The 17597-nt window shown below is 40.4% G+C and overlaps 1 protein-coding gene across 6 annotated transcripts in view; it reads right to left on the reverse strand.

The window, feature by feature from the left end:
* The window catches only part of ino80 (INO80 complex ATPase subunit), a 241676-nt gene that overhangs the window by 197000 nt on the left and 27079 nt on the right, over positions 1 to 17597 (reverse strand). For all 6 annotated transcript variants that reach the window (XR_011886757.1, XM_072264538.1, XM_072264545.1 and 3 more), the window contains exon 2: positions 1675 to 1861. Coding sequence is in view for 5 of the 6 variants with exons in the window: in XM_072264538.1 (XP_072120639.1) it covers positions 1675 to 1817 (143 nt within the window). In the remaining variant the exon portion in view is untranslated. The remainder of the gene's footprint in view (positions 1 to 1674; positions 1862 to 17597) is intronic.

Here is a 17597-nt window from a genome sequence, read left to right on the forward strand (position 1 = left end):
TGAAATTACAGCCAGGTATATCTGGTAAAATTAAAAATGAATGGGAAAAGGAACTTCAACTTTGCCTACCTATAGAGAAATGGCATAAAATTTTTCAGTTAGTTCTTCCTCTATATGTGCCAAACATACGCTAATACAATTTAAAGTAGCGCATAGGGCCCATATATCTAAAGATAAATTAGCCCGTTTTTATTCCCATATAAACCCTATCTGTGACAGATGTCACTCTGAGGTGGCTTCCTTAACGTATGTTTTGGTCCTGATCTCTTCTGGAAAAATATTTTTGACATTATCTTAACAGTTTTGCGTTTTGACTTACAACCCCATCCTATTACAGCAAATTTTGGTTTGCCAATGATAGAACATAGATGTTTATCCTCTTCAGCCTGTCAGATGATCGCATTTATTACTTTAATGGCCAGAAGATCCATTTTATTGAACTGGAAGGAGACCAATCCTCCTACAATGGTTTTCCCAAACGATATCATGTTTAAATTTAGAAAAATCGGTTAAATTTGAAGAAACTTGGAAACCATTTATTCAACATTTTCATATGATGTAATTTGACCTTTCTGAATCCTTCTTATTAACTTAAAATATATGAATAGAAGAGCGGAGTTGACGACATTATTGAACCTGTTCGATTTAAGATATTGGTCCAGCCTTGTTATGTTCCATTTGCTTTTTTTTGGGGTTTAGTATTTAGTTTTTTTTTGTGGTTTCTTTTGGGGGGTTTTCTTTGTATTTTTTTCTTTTTATTTCTTTTTTCTCTACGGTTAATTATATTAAGAGTTTGGAAGTCTATTATACCTGTATTATTTGAAATCTTTTTTGTACATGTTTATCAACAATAAGATTATTCCAATCTCTCTGTATCAATATTGTTATTCTGTTTATAATTTTGGAAAATTAATAAAAAGATTTAAAAAAGATATTAAGCAGAAATTCACGATCACAAGCTTAAATAAAAAATTAAAAGGACTACACGATTACTTTTAGGGCAAATTGAAGACTTACAGAAGTGGAAGTGGTGCTTTTTTCTGTAAAAACACTCATTTACAATTGATGTGATTCAAAAGCTTGCCCAACTCCCAAGAAAGCAGCTACAGAAACACCCACTGCAGAAATTAATAGAATTAATGGAACTCCAAATGATTTGGCTCTAAAGATGATGCATGAATCTCAATGCACAACTGAATTGTGGAACTAAGAGCCAGAAAGAGGCATCCTCGACTCAATAACAGTGTGTGACTCATTTCAATTTTCACACAACCTACATTGTGAAATTTGTCACCATAAACATTATATACCTTTACAGCCTCTGAGCTTGCAATGATATCTGACAGTTAAACTCAAGTTCAACTTCCACTTCAACAACAAATCAGTGGCTTTCTGAAGACTTACAAATGGAAGACTCATCAGTATTTAGCCATAGTGTTTAAGTATGGATTTATTATTTACAATAAGATTGACTGGCAGTGAAGGTTGCCTTGCATCTCAATTAACAAGTTAACAAATTTCACAACACATGCCAGTGATAATAAACCCAATTCTGATTCAATATCATAAGTGGCTTCATGAGCCAGTAGCTTGGGCCACCTCTGATAAACTATTCCATTCAGCAACAGAATCAAAACACTGCATCACCCCACATTTAGTGAGTGGTGGACTTACCTAGAAATAGGTCTGTTGAATACATTTGCAGCTTGGCGCAGGAAGGGGTCAAGTCGTAGTGCACGTTCCAGGTACTGCAGATGTAGAGGCTTTGCCAGCTCTGCACCACTCCCATTCTCACTTTGAAGTAGGTCTGCTGCCATAGAAAGGTCCTCTTATACAGGAAAATCTGGGCCTTTTGTTGGTTCTATAGAGAACAGGGGAGCATGTCATCAAACTTTCCCAGTACTAAAGATACATTCTAACAAGAGTTCAAACGTTCTGACTAATGTTTACTATTCAGCCAAATCACTTACAAGACAATGCAGATTACTGGATATTAAGGAAATTGTTAATTGGGGCCGGGGGGTGGGGGTGGTTGGTATGGGAAAATGGCATTCAAGTACAAGATCAACTGTAATTTTAATAAAAGACATAATAGTAGATATTTGGGACAGGAGGGCCTGATGTAACTTATATTCCCTTTTTTCCTGATGTTATTTATTTTCATTGTTACTTAGTATGCCATTAGACAAAAATGAGCATTTGGAACACTAGAGGTAGTTAAATAACACCAAATTGAATACATGTTTTATTTTGTTTACCATCACGAATGCCAGTACACCTGAGCGTTACGCTAAATTCATCAATATATTGCCCACTTATCTTATTGAATACAAATGCTATTTGATTTTGTTACTCCAACTACGACCACCACCATTATTATACCCACCATTCCTCTTACAAGAGGATGTACATCTAGGGGTGAGTGATTAAAAATAGAGGGCCGTTAGATGAAGTGTGAGAGCAATGAATATTTGGAATCCTTATTCTAAAAAAAAACAGAGGTTCAAGGAGGTATCAGCTGGGAAACATTACAGAATGTTTCTGTGGAATTCACTTCAGATTGTGAAGTTTCATTTCACTTTAAATCTATACAGACATTTTTCTTGAAATTATTGACTTTTTTTGCAGTGTGGAGCACTGTACAATTTTATCAATGTGTACAGAAGCACTTAGTGCATTTGCATTACTGATATCCAGTTTAATGCCTTTTGGATTTCAAGTTTCAGTCTCTACCCTCTAAACTAAACAGGAAAATCCAGTCAGAATTCACTGGTCTTCAAGCAGTCTTTATCATGCAGATTTGACTGCATAAACAAGCTTCAGCTTACATACTGTTTCAACAGCTCATTTCTGATGCAAAACAATTACTTCCTCAAATGTACAGCAGTGACAGTTCAGATCATGTGTCAAACCCTTGAACCTTGTACCCACAACTTTCAGATTCAAGTTAGAGTGCCAGCAACTGAAAAATTGTCAGGGATTGTGATTCACTCATCTCCAACAGGATCCCACCACCAATCTTTTCCCTCCCACCTCACCACTTTCCGCAAAGATCGCTCCGTGTGACTCCCTTGTCCATTCAATGCTGCCCCCCCGCTCCCCAAACTCCCTTCTAGTACTTATCCTTGCAGGTCAAACAAGGGTTACACCTACACCACCTCCCTCACTACCGTTCAGGGCCCAAAACAATCCTTCCAGATGAGGCAGCACTTCACCTATGAGTCTGTTGGGCTCAGCTACTGTATCCTATGCTCCCGGTGTGGCCTCCTGTATATTGGTGAGACCTGATGTAGATTGGGAGACCGCTTCGCCAATCATCTACACTCCATCTGCCAGGAACAGTGGGATTATCCAGTGGCCTCCCCCCATTTTAATTCTACTTCCCATTCCAACATGTCAGTCCGTAGTCTCCTCTACTGTTGCGATGAGGCCACACGCAGGATTAACCAGCAACACATATTCCATCTAGGTAGCCTTCAACCTGATGGCATGAACATCAATTTCTCAAATTTCTGGTAATTGCCCCTCACCCCGTTTACCATTCCTATTCCTGGTTCTATCTCTCACCTTATCTCCTTACCTGTCCATCACCTCCTTCTGGTGCTCCTCCCCTTCCCTTTCTTCCATGGTCTTCTACCCTCTATCAGATTCCCCCTCCTCCAGCCCTTTATCTCTTTCATCAACCAACTTCCCAGCTCTTTACTTCACCCTCCCCCTCTCTCAGTTTCATCCATCACCTACCGCTTTGTATTTCTTCCTCCCTTCCCTCCACCTTCTTGCTCATTTTTTTTGCAGTCCTGATGAAGGGTCTTGACCCGAAACATCAACTATTTACGCATTTCCCATAGACGCTGCCTGGCCTGCTGAGCTCCTCCAGTATTTTGTATGTGTTGCAAGTATTCTGCAACTGTCTCATGACTTTTTTTGATGATCTCAACAAAAGTGTTCAGCAGTAGTTTTATTTGTCAAATTATACACTTCTGAATTCAATGAGCTGCAGTGTACTTTATTGATCAAACATACTTTGACCCTTCCACTGTTAAAAAAAGAACTTGAACTTCGGTTGTTTACATTTAAACAATTGATTTCACTGTCTCATAGCCTTACAGGGAAGATCGTATTTAGAAAAGGAATCCTCCTAGCCTACTGCTAATCTGACAATTGCAATCACCAATTAGTAATTGTTATTCTGATGTTCCAATATGAGAACATTAAGCTTGAAATCTTCTCCAGACCTTTTTTTTTTAAGCTTAAGTATACTGTACAAGTGAATTGTAATAAATCACTAAGGATCAACAATTTTCCAATTAAACAGGGTAGAATAAAAACCAGGAAACTAGTCACAAAAGGCTTTTATAAGGATACTACCATACCAGAGAATGCCCGAAACACAAGGGGATTCCTAACTTTATGTCTCTGCCTACTCTGTTCTAGAAAAGAAAGAGGGTCCAATATATTCAGGCTGCCAGAAGCCAATGTTGATCTGCTGTTCTAATATAGCATTACAAATAACTTTAAGATTAAAGAGATCAGCTGTATTTGTCAAATTTACATCAGAACAGCAAAATGCATCACTTGTACCAACAACCAGAATCTGAAAATGTACTGGGGGCAGCTGGCAAATATCGCCATGCTTCCAGAACTAGCATAGTGTGACCACAATTTAGTAATCCTAACTCTTATATCTTTTATAAGGTGGGAGGAACCAGAGGACCCACAAGCTCATGTCACAGAGAGAGTGTACAACCTCATAAGGCTGCAGCGGATATTGAGTCCCGATCTTTCAATTGCTGGTGCTGTAAAGCCTTACACTAACTTCCACACTGTGTCTGGAGGTCAAATTTAATGGTTATTAATGAATTGTATCTCCATAAAATATGTCCTCTGTGCACTTCCTGGACAACCAATTCCTAATGCCCTTCTGCTCAAATTCATCTTTAGGCTCAGGCTGCCATTAAAAATGTAGTGGACCAAAATTTCTGTATCTGCATTCACAATGTTAAATGCAATGTATGCAGCCTTATGCCACATTCAAGTACAGTTTAATCTGTTTAGATTAGATTATGAGGACACGCAGTCCTCTTTGATTGTTATTTAGTAACGCATGCATTAAGAAATGATACAATGTTTTCCCAGAATGGTATCGCAGAAACACATGACAAACCAATTTAAAAACTAACAAAAACCACATAATTATAACATTTAGTTACAACAGGTAATATTCATTCTGTATAACTGACTTTCATCATGTTACAGCAAACATTGTACCTGAGGTAGCACAATTTTCCATACTGCCTATTTCATCACTGAAAGTCTTTTCATACCCAAAGACTTGCTTAACTCATTAATGGAATAATATGGAACCAGTAGCCATTCATTAAAATAAAGTTTTTTTAAGCTAGTACTTTAAAATAAATCATGTACTATCATACAGCTCATTCAGAAAGTCATGAGGCATAGGATCCATGGAAACTTGGCTGCACGAATTCAGAGTTGGCTTGCCCACAAAGGCCAAAGGGTGATAGTTAATGAAGTGTATTCTACTTCAAGGCCATTGAATGTTCTGGGACCCTAACTCTGCAATTTTTATAAAAGATTTAGATGAGGAAGTGAACGAGTGAGTTAGTAATTTTGTGGATGACACAAAGATTGATGGTGCTGTGGATAGTATAAAAGCTGTTGTAGGTTACAAAGGCAAACATAGAGCTGAGTGGAGAAACAACAAAGGGAAGTCAATCTGCAAAAGAATGAATGATACACTTTGAAAGATCCAAACTTAAAATTATCAAAATATATATATATATGTCACCCTATACAACCCAGAGACTCATTTTCTTGCAGGCATACTCAATAAATCCATAACAGAATAATAACCATAACAGAATTAACGAAAGACCGCACCAACTTGGGCCTTCAACCAGTGTGCAAAAGACAACAAACTGTGCAAATACAAAAAGAAAGAAATAATAATAATAAATATACAAGCATAAAACATCAAGGTTGTTGCTATGAAACAAGAGCTAATGGGAAATCATCCGCTATGGACCTGTTGCTGTAGTAGGCAAATTGGGAGCAGATCAAAATCGCTTCTCAGACAGGAATTGATATGTATAATCAACAATCTCGCAAACCACTTCATCACTGTGGACACATGCTACTGGATGATAGCCATTATGGCAGGTCACCACATTCTTCTTAGGCATCAGTAGAAGTGAAGCCTGCTTAAAGCAGGTAGGTACCTCAGGCTGCCAAAGCGAGAGGTTAAAGATCTCAGTGAACACTCCAGGTCTTTAGTACTTGGTCAGGTACCCTGTCTGGGCCCTCCTGAAAGCTACTCACATGTTGACCTCAGACTGAAATCACCGGATCATCAGAGGCTGTGGGAGCTTGTGATGGTTCCTCCATGTTTTGACGGTCAATGTGCGCATAGAAGGCATTGAGCTTATCAGGAAGCAAAGCCCCATGGTCACCTGTGTCACTTGATTTAACTTTATAAGAGGTGATAGTATTCAAGCCCCATCGCAACTGTCATGCAAGCTTTGTCGATTCAAGTTTAGTCCGGAATTGCCACTTCAACTGTGAGCTGGTTTCTGGAAGTTGTACCTGGAACTCTTGTAATTTTCTTAGTCATCGGATTTGAACGCCTCTGATTTGGTCCTCAGCAGATGTGGATCTTATGGATCATTCAGGGCTTCTGATTGGGGAAGACTCTGAATGATTTTGTGGGGACACCCACATCTAATAACTGTTTTAAATAAAGTCCATAACAACCATGGTGTATTCATTCAGATCCAGACATCAGTCCTTGAACACAGCCCAGTCGTCAAACTTGAAGCAATCCTTTAGCTGCTCCACTGCCTTCCACGAACACCTTTGTTGTCCTGACGAAGGTTCCGGCCCGAAACATCGACTCGTCTTTTCCACGGATGCTGCCCGACCTGAGTTTCTCCAGCACGTTGTGAGTGTTCCTCTGTTGTCCTGTCCTTTGGCATTTTGCTGAAATGCAGTCTAGGCATGGCATGATAGGCATTCCTCATCTTAGTATAACAGTGGTCTAGTGTGTTAGGGCCTCTGAAGCTACAGGTTATATGATGATGGTTAATTGGGCAAGGATTTCTTCAAACAATGTCAAAATTGAAGACAGAGTACAAAGTTAAATACAGTATTCTTACCAGTAGGGAAGAACAGCAGGATTTTGGGAATACAAGTCAATAGATCCCTCAAAGGTGCCATCTCAATTTAAATAAGAAGGCCTATGGTGTGTTGGACTTCATTAGTCAGAGGACTGAGTTCAAGAGCCACAAGGTAATGTTGCAGTCCCAAAAACTTCAGTTAGACCACACATATTACATTCAATTCTGGTTATCTCATAAAAGAAGCGTCAGAAATTCAGGGTGCAAAGGAGATTTGCCAGGATTAGAGAACATGTCTTATGATGAACAGTTCAGTGAGCTCGGGCTTCACTCTTAGAAGTGTAGGTTGAGAAGCAACTTGAATATAGGTATTTTCAGACGAGAGACATTTACAGAGTGGACAGTGTCTTTCTCTCAGGGTGCCAATGGCCAATACAATTTAAGGTGAGCAAAGGAAAGCTTAAGGCAGATGTCGAGGAGTAGTTTTTTTTTTCTTACAGATGGAAAGCAGTATGTGCCTGGAACATACTGTCAGAGGAGGTGGTAGAGGCTGATATAATAGAGACATTCAAGAGCAACACACAAAATATTGGAGGAACTCAGCAAGTTAGGCAGCATCAATGGAGAGGAATAAACAGTCAACATTTTGGCCAAGACTATCAGGGAACATTTAAGAAAGATTGGCACACGGATGCAAGAAAAATGGAGGGTTATAGGCTGTGTTGGAAGGAGGGGTCAGATTTATCACATGCATTTTACCTTGTGTTTTGACGTGCATCATTTGTGTTTAACAACGTCACAACTAGAGTTGTGCTGGGGCAGCCCTCAACTACTGCCACATATTCCAGTGCCAACATAGCATTCCCACAAAGCTCAGCAGATCAGAGAAGCAACACAACAGCAGCTAAACAAGCCCCTTTCTTCCCTCCCCATAATTAGCTACACAGGGACTGTACTGTGCTGACCGGTTCTATGATTATGTTCCAATACAAACTACAGTGAATGTGCAAAAGCAGGGTACAGGGAAGGGGTCTCACCAGCCACTCTCTCCACCCACACTCTTTCCCCCACCCCCTTGATTTGAACATTGCTGCAGCAAACATTGCATGCCCAGCAAAGCCAGGTGTTGACTAGCAAGATAATTTGACAGGCTTTCTAGTCCTCTCGATGCTTTCAGTAACAGGCCTGCCTCTCTCACATCAATGTACAATACACAGTGCAAAGTGATCTAAATTGTTGAGAAGCATTATGCCACCAAGTATAGATATCTATTGCAAGCAACTACAACTCTGAATTAGCTACACTCAATTGACATAACTTATATTTAGATTAAAAGAGCAAAATGGAGCTGAATTTCCAAATAGGATAAGGAAATATATTCAAATAATATACATGTTACAGAATAATAGGTGGAGAAAGGAAAGTGATCAAACTTTCAGATCTCACCACCTCTGCAAAAGCAAGAGACATTTTCAATCATAACAAGAGATGGTTAGGTGTCTATAGATGATAGCCCCTTCTGCCTGGAGCCTTCTTATTACACCTGCCGGAAGGCTTCTCAAAATACAACTGACAGAAATGGTGTAATTCAAGATCCAAGGATCAAGAGACCCTTTCCTTTCCAGCAAAATTATGACTGCCAATGGGTACTTCAACTGGCAATATTAACCAATATTACTTCCAGTAGACGTGGTAATTTGATAAATACGGTGTTGAGCCGCTAGGAAATGCACTGAACAGAGAACAGACCTTTCAAACACCATGAGTGAACAACAGCATTATCTCAGGCTGCCAGCTTGCACCACAAGAGTTTGATGAACCTTATTACTGATAGTGAGAAGTGACTGGATTTCCCAAGGCCCCCTCACCCACACACAATATTTTGTCTAATATTTTCTCTGATTTTGATAGGTCAATTTTGCCAGCCCAGTTGGTCTTGAGGCCAAGTGACAGAAGCCTGAGGCAAAATAATCAGGTGACATGCAAGGCCAGAATAAATCTTGCTCATTCTTCAGAGTTATCTTATTTTACAGATCAAGTAAAACTGTATGCAATTGAGGCAACTGCTTTCTTTAAAGAAATGTTTGCCTCCAAGCAATGAACTTGGTGATGAATTAACAATCATTTGGGGAAATAAAAGGACTGCTACAATCGGATCAGTGAGTTACATAGAGGGAAAAAAACTTTCACAACTCCTGGTTTACAATACTACATCCAAGTGATATTCAGGCCAGAACAGATTCACACTGAACCATGATGTTACATATCTGTCAGTGTCCTCCTCAAGTGAATTCTCCCATCCCGTGAAAATGTTCATCAGCTCCACTTCGTCCTTTATACTAAATCTGTATATTTTGATTTGGTCTCCCTCTAACCTTCTAAACAAGGAAATACAAAACATTCTTATGCAACCTGTGGCCAAATGTTAATTCTTTAAGATGGTTTAATTTTCACGAATGCACCTTGAATCCATTTTGAAAATTTCATGTCCAAACTAGTGAGGGCATTCCAGGTAAAGGATAGACCAAGACTAAAGAATGAGTCTTTTTTTTTTATTTTAACATAATGATATGGTTTAGAATTCAGGTATTGATGACAGAAACAAAAATCAATGGGTTGCTTCAAATTGAAATTGGTTAAGCACGAGGATTAATACCAGAGAGCATGAAAGGGACAAGACTGCTCAAAACTATGCCAGCACAGTCACAACTGGTCAATGGCATCCTCTGTTCAAATTTCTGTAATTTCCTTTCATTTGTGTATTTCAATTGCAAGATCAAATTCCATTTGCTCACTAATGATTTCATTCCTATGTATCACTAACCCCCTCAAATCATTGATCTTCCACAACTTTCAAGAAAATGTTCTATTAGACTCAGGTTCAAAAGTAGATGACCTTAAATTTCCCTTTTTAGAATTCCCCCATTTATAAAGTTGCCTCTACAAACTTAAGATTCACAATACTAAGTAAAAATATCACAAATGGCTCTTCATCTCCACTTTCTGGCTTTATTTGCATATATCATTAATTACCAATTCTGTGGACTTTGTTTTTTTACCAAAATCCTTTTATGTGAAACTTAAATGATTTGCAAATACTTGTACATACACATTGTACATGATTAGGTACTCATAAGCTGGGGAGAACCTGTAATAAGTTCTGGTATCCAGCTCTTTCCACACATTGATAACTTACCATTTCTTTATAGCATTTCTTACACTTCACAAGAACATTGATTATAACATAAACATTCTGTTTTAAAGAGAATATCAATGCCAGTCATAAAACACTCTAGCACAGAAACAAAACAGGCCCTTCGGCACACCTTGTACGTGCTGAACTATTTAACCTACCTAGTCCCATCGACCCAAACCCGGACCAAAGCCCGCCATATCCCTCCCATTCATGTACCTATCTGAATTTCTCTGAAGTCCTCTTTAATATTATGTGCTAACCCAACCTCACTGGAAAAAGCCTGCTTACATTTACATCTATAACCCCTCATAATTTTGTATACCTTTATCAATTTACCCTCATTCTCTTACACTTTAGGGAATTAAAGTCCTAACTTATTCAACCTTTCCCTATAACTCAGGTCCTCAACATCTTTCCAACACCTTTGTAACTTTTCTCTGCACTCGTTCAATCTTATTAACATCATTTCTGTAGGTAGGTGACCAAAACTGCACACAGTACTCCAAATTAGGCCTCACCATCTTATACAACTTCAACATAATATCCTTACTCACTGCTCTGATCTATAAATGCTGAAGTACCGGAAGCTTTATTTATGAACCTATCTACCTGTGATGCCATTTTCAATTAATTATGGACATGTATTCTCATATCCCTGTTTGACTGCACTTCTCAGTGCCCTACCGCTCCCCATGCAAGATTGACCCTACAGTATACATATATTGGATAGATTAAAAATCGTGCAAAAAAACCCCCAGAAATAATACATATTAAAAAAGTAAGGTAGTGTTCACAGGTTCAATGTCCATTTAGGAGTTGGATGGCAGAGGGGAAGAAGCTGTTCCTGAATCACTGAGTGTGTGCCTTCAGGCTTCTGTACCTCCTACCTGATGGTAGCAATGATAGAAGGGCATGTGTGCTAGGGGTCCTCAATAATGGATGCTGCCTTTCTGAGACACCACTCCTTCAAGATGTCCTGGGCACTTTGTAGCTAGTACCCTAGTTAGAGTAGGCTAAATGTACAACCCTCTGCAACTTCTTTCGGTCCTGTGCAGTAGCCCGCCCCCCCCCCCCCCCACCATACCAGAGAGTGATGCAGCTTGTCAGAATGCTCTCCACAGTACATCTTAGAAGTTTTTGAGTGTTTTTGTTGATATACCAAATCTCTTCAAACTCCTAATGAAGTACAGTCACTGTCTTGCCTTCTTTATAGCTGCATCGATATGTTGAGAACAGGTTAGGTCCTCAGAGATCTTGACACCCAGGAACTTGAAACTGCTCACTCTCTCTATTTCTGATCCCACTACGAGGATTGGTATGTGTTCCTTCATCTTACCCTTCCTGAAGATCCTTTTTTAAACAACCCATAACATATATATGCTCCAACCCTTCGCACCTCACCTGTGGCCAAGGATATTTTAAAAATCTCTGCTAACATTCCTGTAATTTCTGCACAAGCCTCCCACAGGGTACAAGGGAACATATTATCAAGCCCTAAAGGATATATCCACCATAACTTACCTCAAAACAGTGAACACTTCCTCCTCTGTAATCCATATATGGTCCATGACCTCACTGCTGCTATGCCTCACTTCCAATAGTCGCTGTGTCCATCTTCCGAGTAAATACAGCAGCAAAAAAAATCTCCCACATCTCTTGGCACCATGCACAGATGACCACTCTGATCTTCCAGAGGACGAATGTTGTCCCTTGCTGTCCTTTTGCTCTTAATATATCTGTATAAGCTCTTGGGATTCTTCTTTACCTTGTCTGCTAAGGCAACCTCATGCCTTCTTTAATCCTTCCTGATTTCCTTCTAAGTGTTCTCCAGCATTTCTTACACTCCAAGTACTTCATATGCTCCTTCCTATCGATACCAGCTCCTCCTGACCAGGGCCTCAATATCCTTCAAAAACCAAGGTTCCTTAAACCTGTTGTAAAACCATAAGATATCGGAGTAGAACTAGGCCATTTGGCCCATCGAGTTTGCTCTGCCGTTTTATTATGGCTGATCCATTTCCCTCTTAGCCTCTATCTCCTGCCTTCTCCCCATATCCCTTCATATCTCGACTAATCAAGAATCTATCAACCTCTGCCTTAAATATACCCAATGACTTGGCCTCCACAACCGCCCGTGGCAACAAATTCCACAGATTCACCACTCTCTGGCTAAAGAAATTCTTCCTCATCTGTTCTAAATGGACATCCCTCTATTCTGACATTGTCACTTCTGGTCTGAGGCTGTTCTGAGACTATCACCATAGAAAACATCCTGTCCACATCCACTCTGAGGCCTCTCAATGTTCAATACATTTCAATGACACCCCCCCCCCCCACATTCATCTGAATTCCAGTGAGTAGAGGCCCAGAGCCATCAATCACTTCTCATATGATGAGCCTTTCAATTCCGGAATAATCTTTGTGAAACTCCTTTGAAACCTCTAGAATATCAGCACATCCTTTCTTAGATAAGGGGCACGAAACTGTTCACAATACACCAAGTGAGGCATCGCCAGAGCTTTATAAAGCCTCAACATTACATCCTTGCTTTTATGTACTTTTATATCCATGTTGGTCAGATCAGCCCTCAATCCCCTGCAGTTTGTTCACCAGGACTGCACTGTAGTCAACGATGCTGTCATCTACCTGCTGAACAAAGTCTACTCACGTTTGGATAAGCAGGGCAGCACTGTGAGGGTCATGTTTTTCGATTTCTCGAGTATCTTCAATACCACACACCCCTCATTGCTGGGGGAAAAGCTTTGTTCAATGGAGGTTGACACTTCCATTGTATCCTGGAAGGACTACCTGATGATGGACCACAGTTTGTGCAGCTTCAGAGGTGTATGTCAAACATGGCTATAAGCAGCACTGCGGCCCCACAGGGAACTGTATTGGCTCCCTCCTTGTTTACCCTGTATACGTTGGACTTTAGAAAAAACACTGAGTCATGTCAGCTGCAGAAATCTGATGACTCAGCAATTGTTGGGTGTATAAAGGGAGGACGGGAGGATGAATACAGGTCTCTGGTGGAGGACTTTGTCAAATGGTGCAAGCTGAATCATCTGTAGCTCAACATCAGTAAGACAAAGGAGATGGTAATGGACTTCAGAGAGATGTAGCCTGCACTGCTCTCTGTTACTATTGATAGTGAAGACATGATTGTCATGAGGACCTACAAGTACCTGGTGGTGCACCCGGATGACAGACTTGAGTGGAGCACCAACACAGAGGCTGTGTACAAGAAGGGCCAGAGTCATCTCTACTTCCTCAGGAGGCAGGAGTCCTTTGGAGGATGCAGGCCTCTCCTTGACATGTTCTACCAATCTGTTGTCGCCAGTACAATCTTCCATGCGGTGGTGTGCTGGGGTAATAGCATCAATGTGGGTGATACCAACAGGCTCAATAAACTGATTAGAAAGGCTAGCTCTGTTATATTGGACACAGTGGAGGCTGTGGCAGAACAAAGGACCCTACAGAAAACCCTGGCAATTCTGGACAATGTTTCTCACCCTCTGCGTGCCACCTTGGTATGAGGAACACGTTTAGTAATAGACTAAGACAACTGAGCTGCTCCAAAGAGCTCTGTACGAGGTCATTCTTATCCATAGCCATTAAGCTCCATAATGAGTCAACTATAGTGGGAGAAATTATGACCCCCCCTCCTGTGAGACTGTTAATGGCAACTTATTTTTTATTCTTTCTTCTTAACCATATAACAATTACAGCACAGAAACAGGCCATCTTGGCCCTTCTAGTCTGTGCCAAACGCTTACTCTCACCTAGTCCCAACGATCTGCACTCAGCCCATAACCCTCCATTCCTTTCCTGTCCATTTACCTATCCAATTTTTTTTAAATGACAAAATCAAACCTGCCTCTACCACTTCTACTGGAAGCTCGTTCCACACAGCTACCACTTTCTGAGTAAAGAAGTTTCCCCTCGTGTTACCCCTAAACTTTTGCCCTTTAACTCTCAACTCATGTCCTCTTGTTTGAATCTCCCCCACTCTCAATGGAGAAAGCCTACCCACGTCAACTCTACCTATCTCCCTCATAATTTTAAATACCTCTATCAAATCCCCCCCAACCTTCCACGCTCCAAAGAATAAAGACCTAACTTGTTCAACCTTTCTCTGTAACTTAGGAGATGAAACCCAGGTAACATTCTGGTAAATCTCCTCTGTACTCTCTCTATTTTGTTGACATCTTTCCTATAATACAGTGACCAGAAATGTACACAATGCCTTGTACAATTTTAACATTACATCCCAACTCCTATACTCAATGCTCTGATTAATAAAGGCCAGCATACCAAAAGCTTTCTTCGCCACCCTATCCACATGAGATTCCACCTTCAGGGAACTATGCACCATTATTCCTAGATCCCTCTGTTCTACTGCATCCTCAATGCCCTACCATTTACCATGCATGCCCTATTTTGATTAGTCCTACCAAAATATAGCACCTCACACTTATCAGCATTAAACTCCATCTGCCATCTTTCAGCCCACTCTTCTAACTGGCCTAAATCTCTCTGCAAGCTTTGAAAACCTACTTCATCATCCACAACGCCACCTATTTTAGTATCATCTGCATACTTACTGATCCAATTTACCACCTCATCATCCAGATCACTAATATATACGACAAACAACATTGGACCCAGTACAGATCCCTGAGGCACACCACTAGTCACCGGCCTCCAACCTGACAAACAGTTATCCACCACTACTCTCTGGCGTCTCCCATCCAGCCACTGTTGAATCCATTTTACTACTTCAATATTAGTACCTAATGATCGAACCTTCCTAACTAACCTTCCATGTGGAACCTTGCCAAAGGCCTTACTGAAGTCCATATCGGCAACATCCACCGCTTTACCCTCGTCAATTTTCCTAGTAACCTCTTCAAAAGATTCAGTAAAATTTGTCAAACATGACCTTCCACGCACAAATCCATGTTGACTGTTCTTAATCAGACACTGTCTATCCAGATAATTATATATACCATCTCTCAGAATACTTTCCATCAATTTACCCACCACTGACGTCAAACCTCTCTCCATTTAGAAAATAGCCTATGTTTTTATTTCTTCTAAGTCATGACCAGACACTTCCCGACACTGCATTCCATCTGTCACTTCTCTGCCCATTCTCCTAACCTGAGTTCTTCTGCAGCCTCTCTACTTCCTCAGCACTACCTGCCCCATCCCCCATCTTTGTATTGTCTGCAAACTTGGCCACAAAGCCATCAACTGTCATCCAAATCATTGGCATAGAAACACAAAAAGTGGTCCCAACACAGACCCCTGTAAAATGCCACTAGTCACCAGAAACCCACCAGAAAAGGCTCCCTTTAATCCCACTTTTTGCCTCCTGCCTGAAGTCAATCAGCCAATGGTCTTTTCTGTAATATCATGTTCTCTTATCTTGTTAAGCAGTCTCATGTGTGGCATCTTGTCATAGGTCTTCTAAAGATACAAGTATACAACGTCCACCAATTCCCCTTTCTTTATCCTGCTTGTTATTTCTTCAAAGAATTGTAACAGATTTGTCAGGCAAGATTTTCCCTTCAGGAGACCATGCTAACTTCGGCCAAATTTTATCAGGTGCAGCCAAGTACCCTGATACCACATCCTTAATAATCAATTCTACCATCTTCCCAGCCACAGGTCAGACTAACTGGCCCATACTTTCTTTTCTACTGTCTCTTTTCTTTCTTGAAGATTGTAATGACGTACGCAATTTTCCAGTCCTTCTGAATCAGGCCAGAATCTATTGTTTCTTGAAAGATCTTTGCTAATGCCTTCACAATCTCTTTAGCCACCTCTTTCAGAACCCTGGGGTGTAGACCATCTGGTCCAGATTATTTATCTACCTTCAGATCTTTCAGTTTACCAAGCACCTTCTCTCTAGTAATGGCAACTTCACACACTCCTGCCCCGATACTCCTGAACTTCCGGCATACTGCTAGCATCTCCCACAGTGATGCCTGATGCAAAATATATGTTCGGTCCATCCCCCATTTCCTTGCCCCTCAATACTACATCTCTAGCATCATTTTCCAGCAGTCTGATATCTACCCTCACCTTTCTTTAACTATATCTGAAGAAACTTTTAGCATCTTATGTAATATTATTAGCTAACTTACCTTTGTATTCCACCTTTATGAATACAACATAATGGCCCATGCACAAAACCATGCCAATGATCCACAATCAGTCCTTTTCAAACGTGAATAAACCTGGTCTGTCAGAATCCTTCCTATAACTTTTCTACCATTGGTGCAAGGCTCATGGACCAGTAGTTCCCTAGATTATCCCTGCTGTTCATCTCTAAAGGTATAATATTAACTAACATGCAGCCTTCCAGTACCTCACCTCGAAAGGTGATAAATCTCTGCCAGGGCCTGAGAAATCTCTTCTTGCTTCCCCCAGCATCCTCGCATACATCTGGTCAGATTCTGAGGGTTCATCCACCTTTATGCTTATCAAGACCTCCAATACCTCTATTTGTAACATTGATATGCTCCAGGATATTGCTATTACCTCCCTTGGACTCACTAGCTTCCATGTTCTTCTCCACAGTAAATACATGCTTGCACCTTGAATGAGCAGAGCAGAGAGGAGCATGGAACTAATGCAGGCAAGTGGAATTAGCATAAATAGGCACAATGGTCAGTATAGATGAATAGGTCTGAAGGGCCTTTTCTACACGGTTGACTTTCACTCTATGATGCAGCCAAAATTGAACAGTACTCCTAATGTTGCAATAAAGCCCAAGACAGCTGTAGTAAGGCTTAGTCCAGTACCCCCATTTCAAATGCAACAAAGGAAACCCAAAAGGATTTAAGATCAACTTCATTTGTCACACATACATCAAAATAGACAGTGAAAATCAAATCAACGAAGATTGTGGTGAGGCAGCCCACAAGAGCCAGCATATGTCCAGTGTATGTCCACAACCTAAGAACCCTAACAAAATGTCGTTAGAACGTGGGAGGAAACCCGCATTGTCACGAGGAAAACATATCAAGAACTTACAGACAAAAGGAGAAATTAAACCCCCATTGCTTCTCACTGGTGTTGTAAAATGATTGCATTAACTGCAACAATTGCCTTCTCAGTTAGTTGCTCTATCTGCAAATGCTAAATTGTGTTCATTCTTCATGATCAAAATTTCTGTGAACCACAATTTCAAAGCCTGATTAAATGAGAACTTGCATTCATATTCTTCCTAACAAAATGGATAATCTCATTTTTCTTAC

Source organism: Mobula birostris, chromosome 1, assembly GCF_030028105.1.
Source record: "Mobula birostris isolate sMobBir1 chromosome 1, sMobBir1.hap1, whole genome shotgun sequence".
NCBI classification, from domain to species: Eukaryota; Metazoa; Chordata; class Chondrichthyes; order Myliobatiformes; family Myliobatidae; genus Mobula; species Mobula birostris.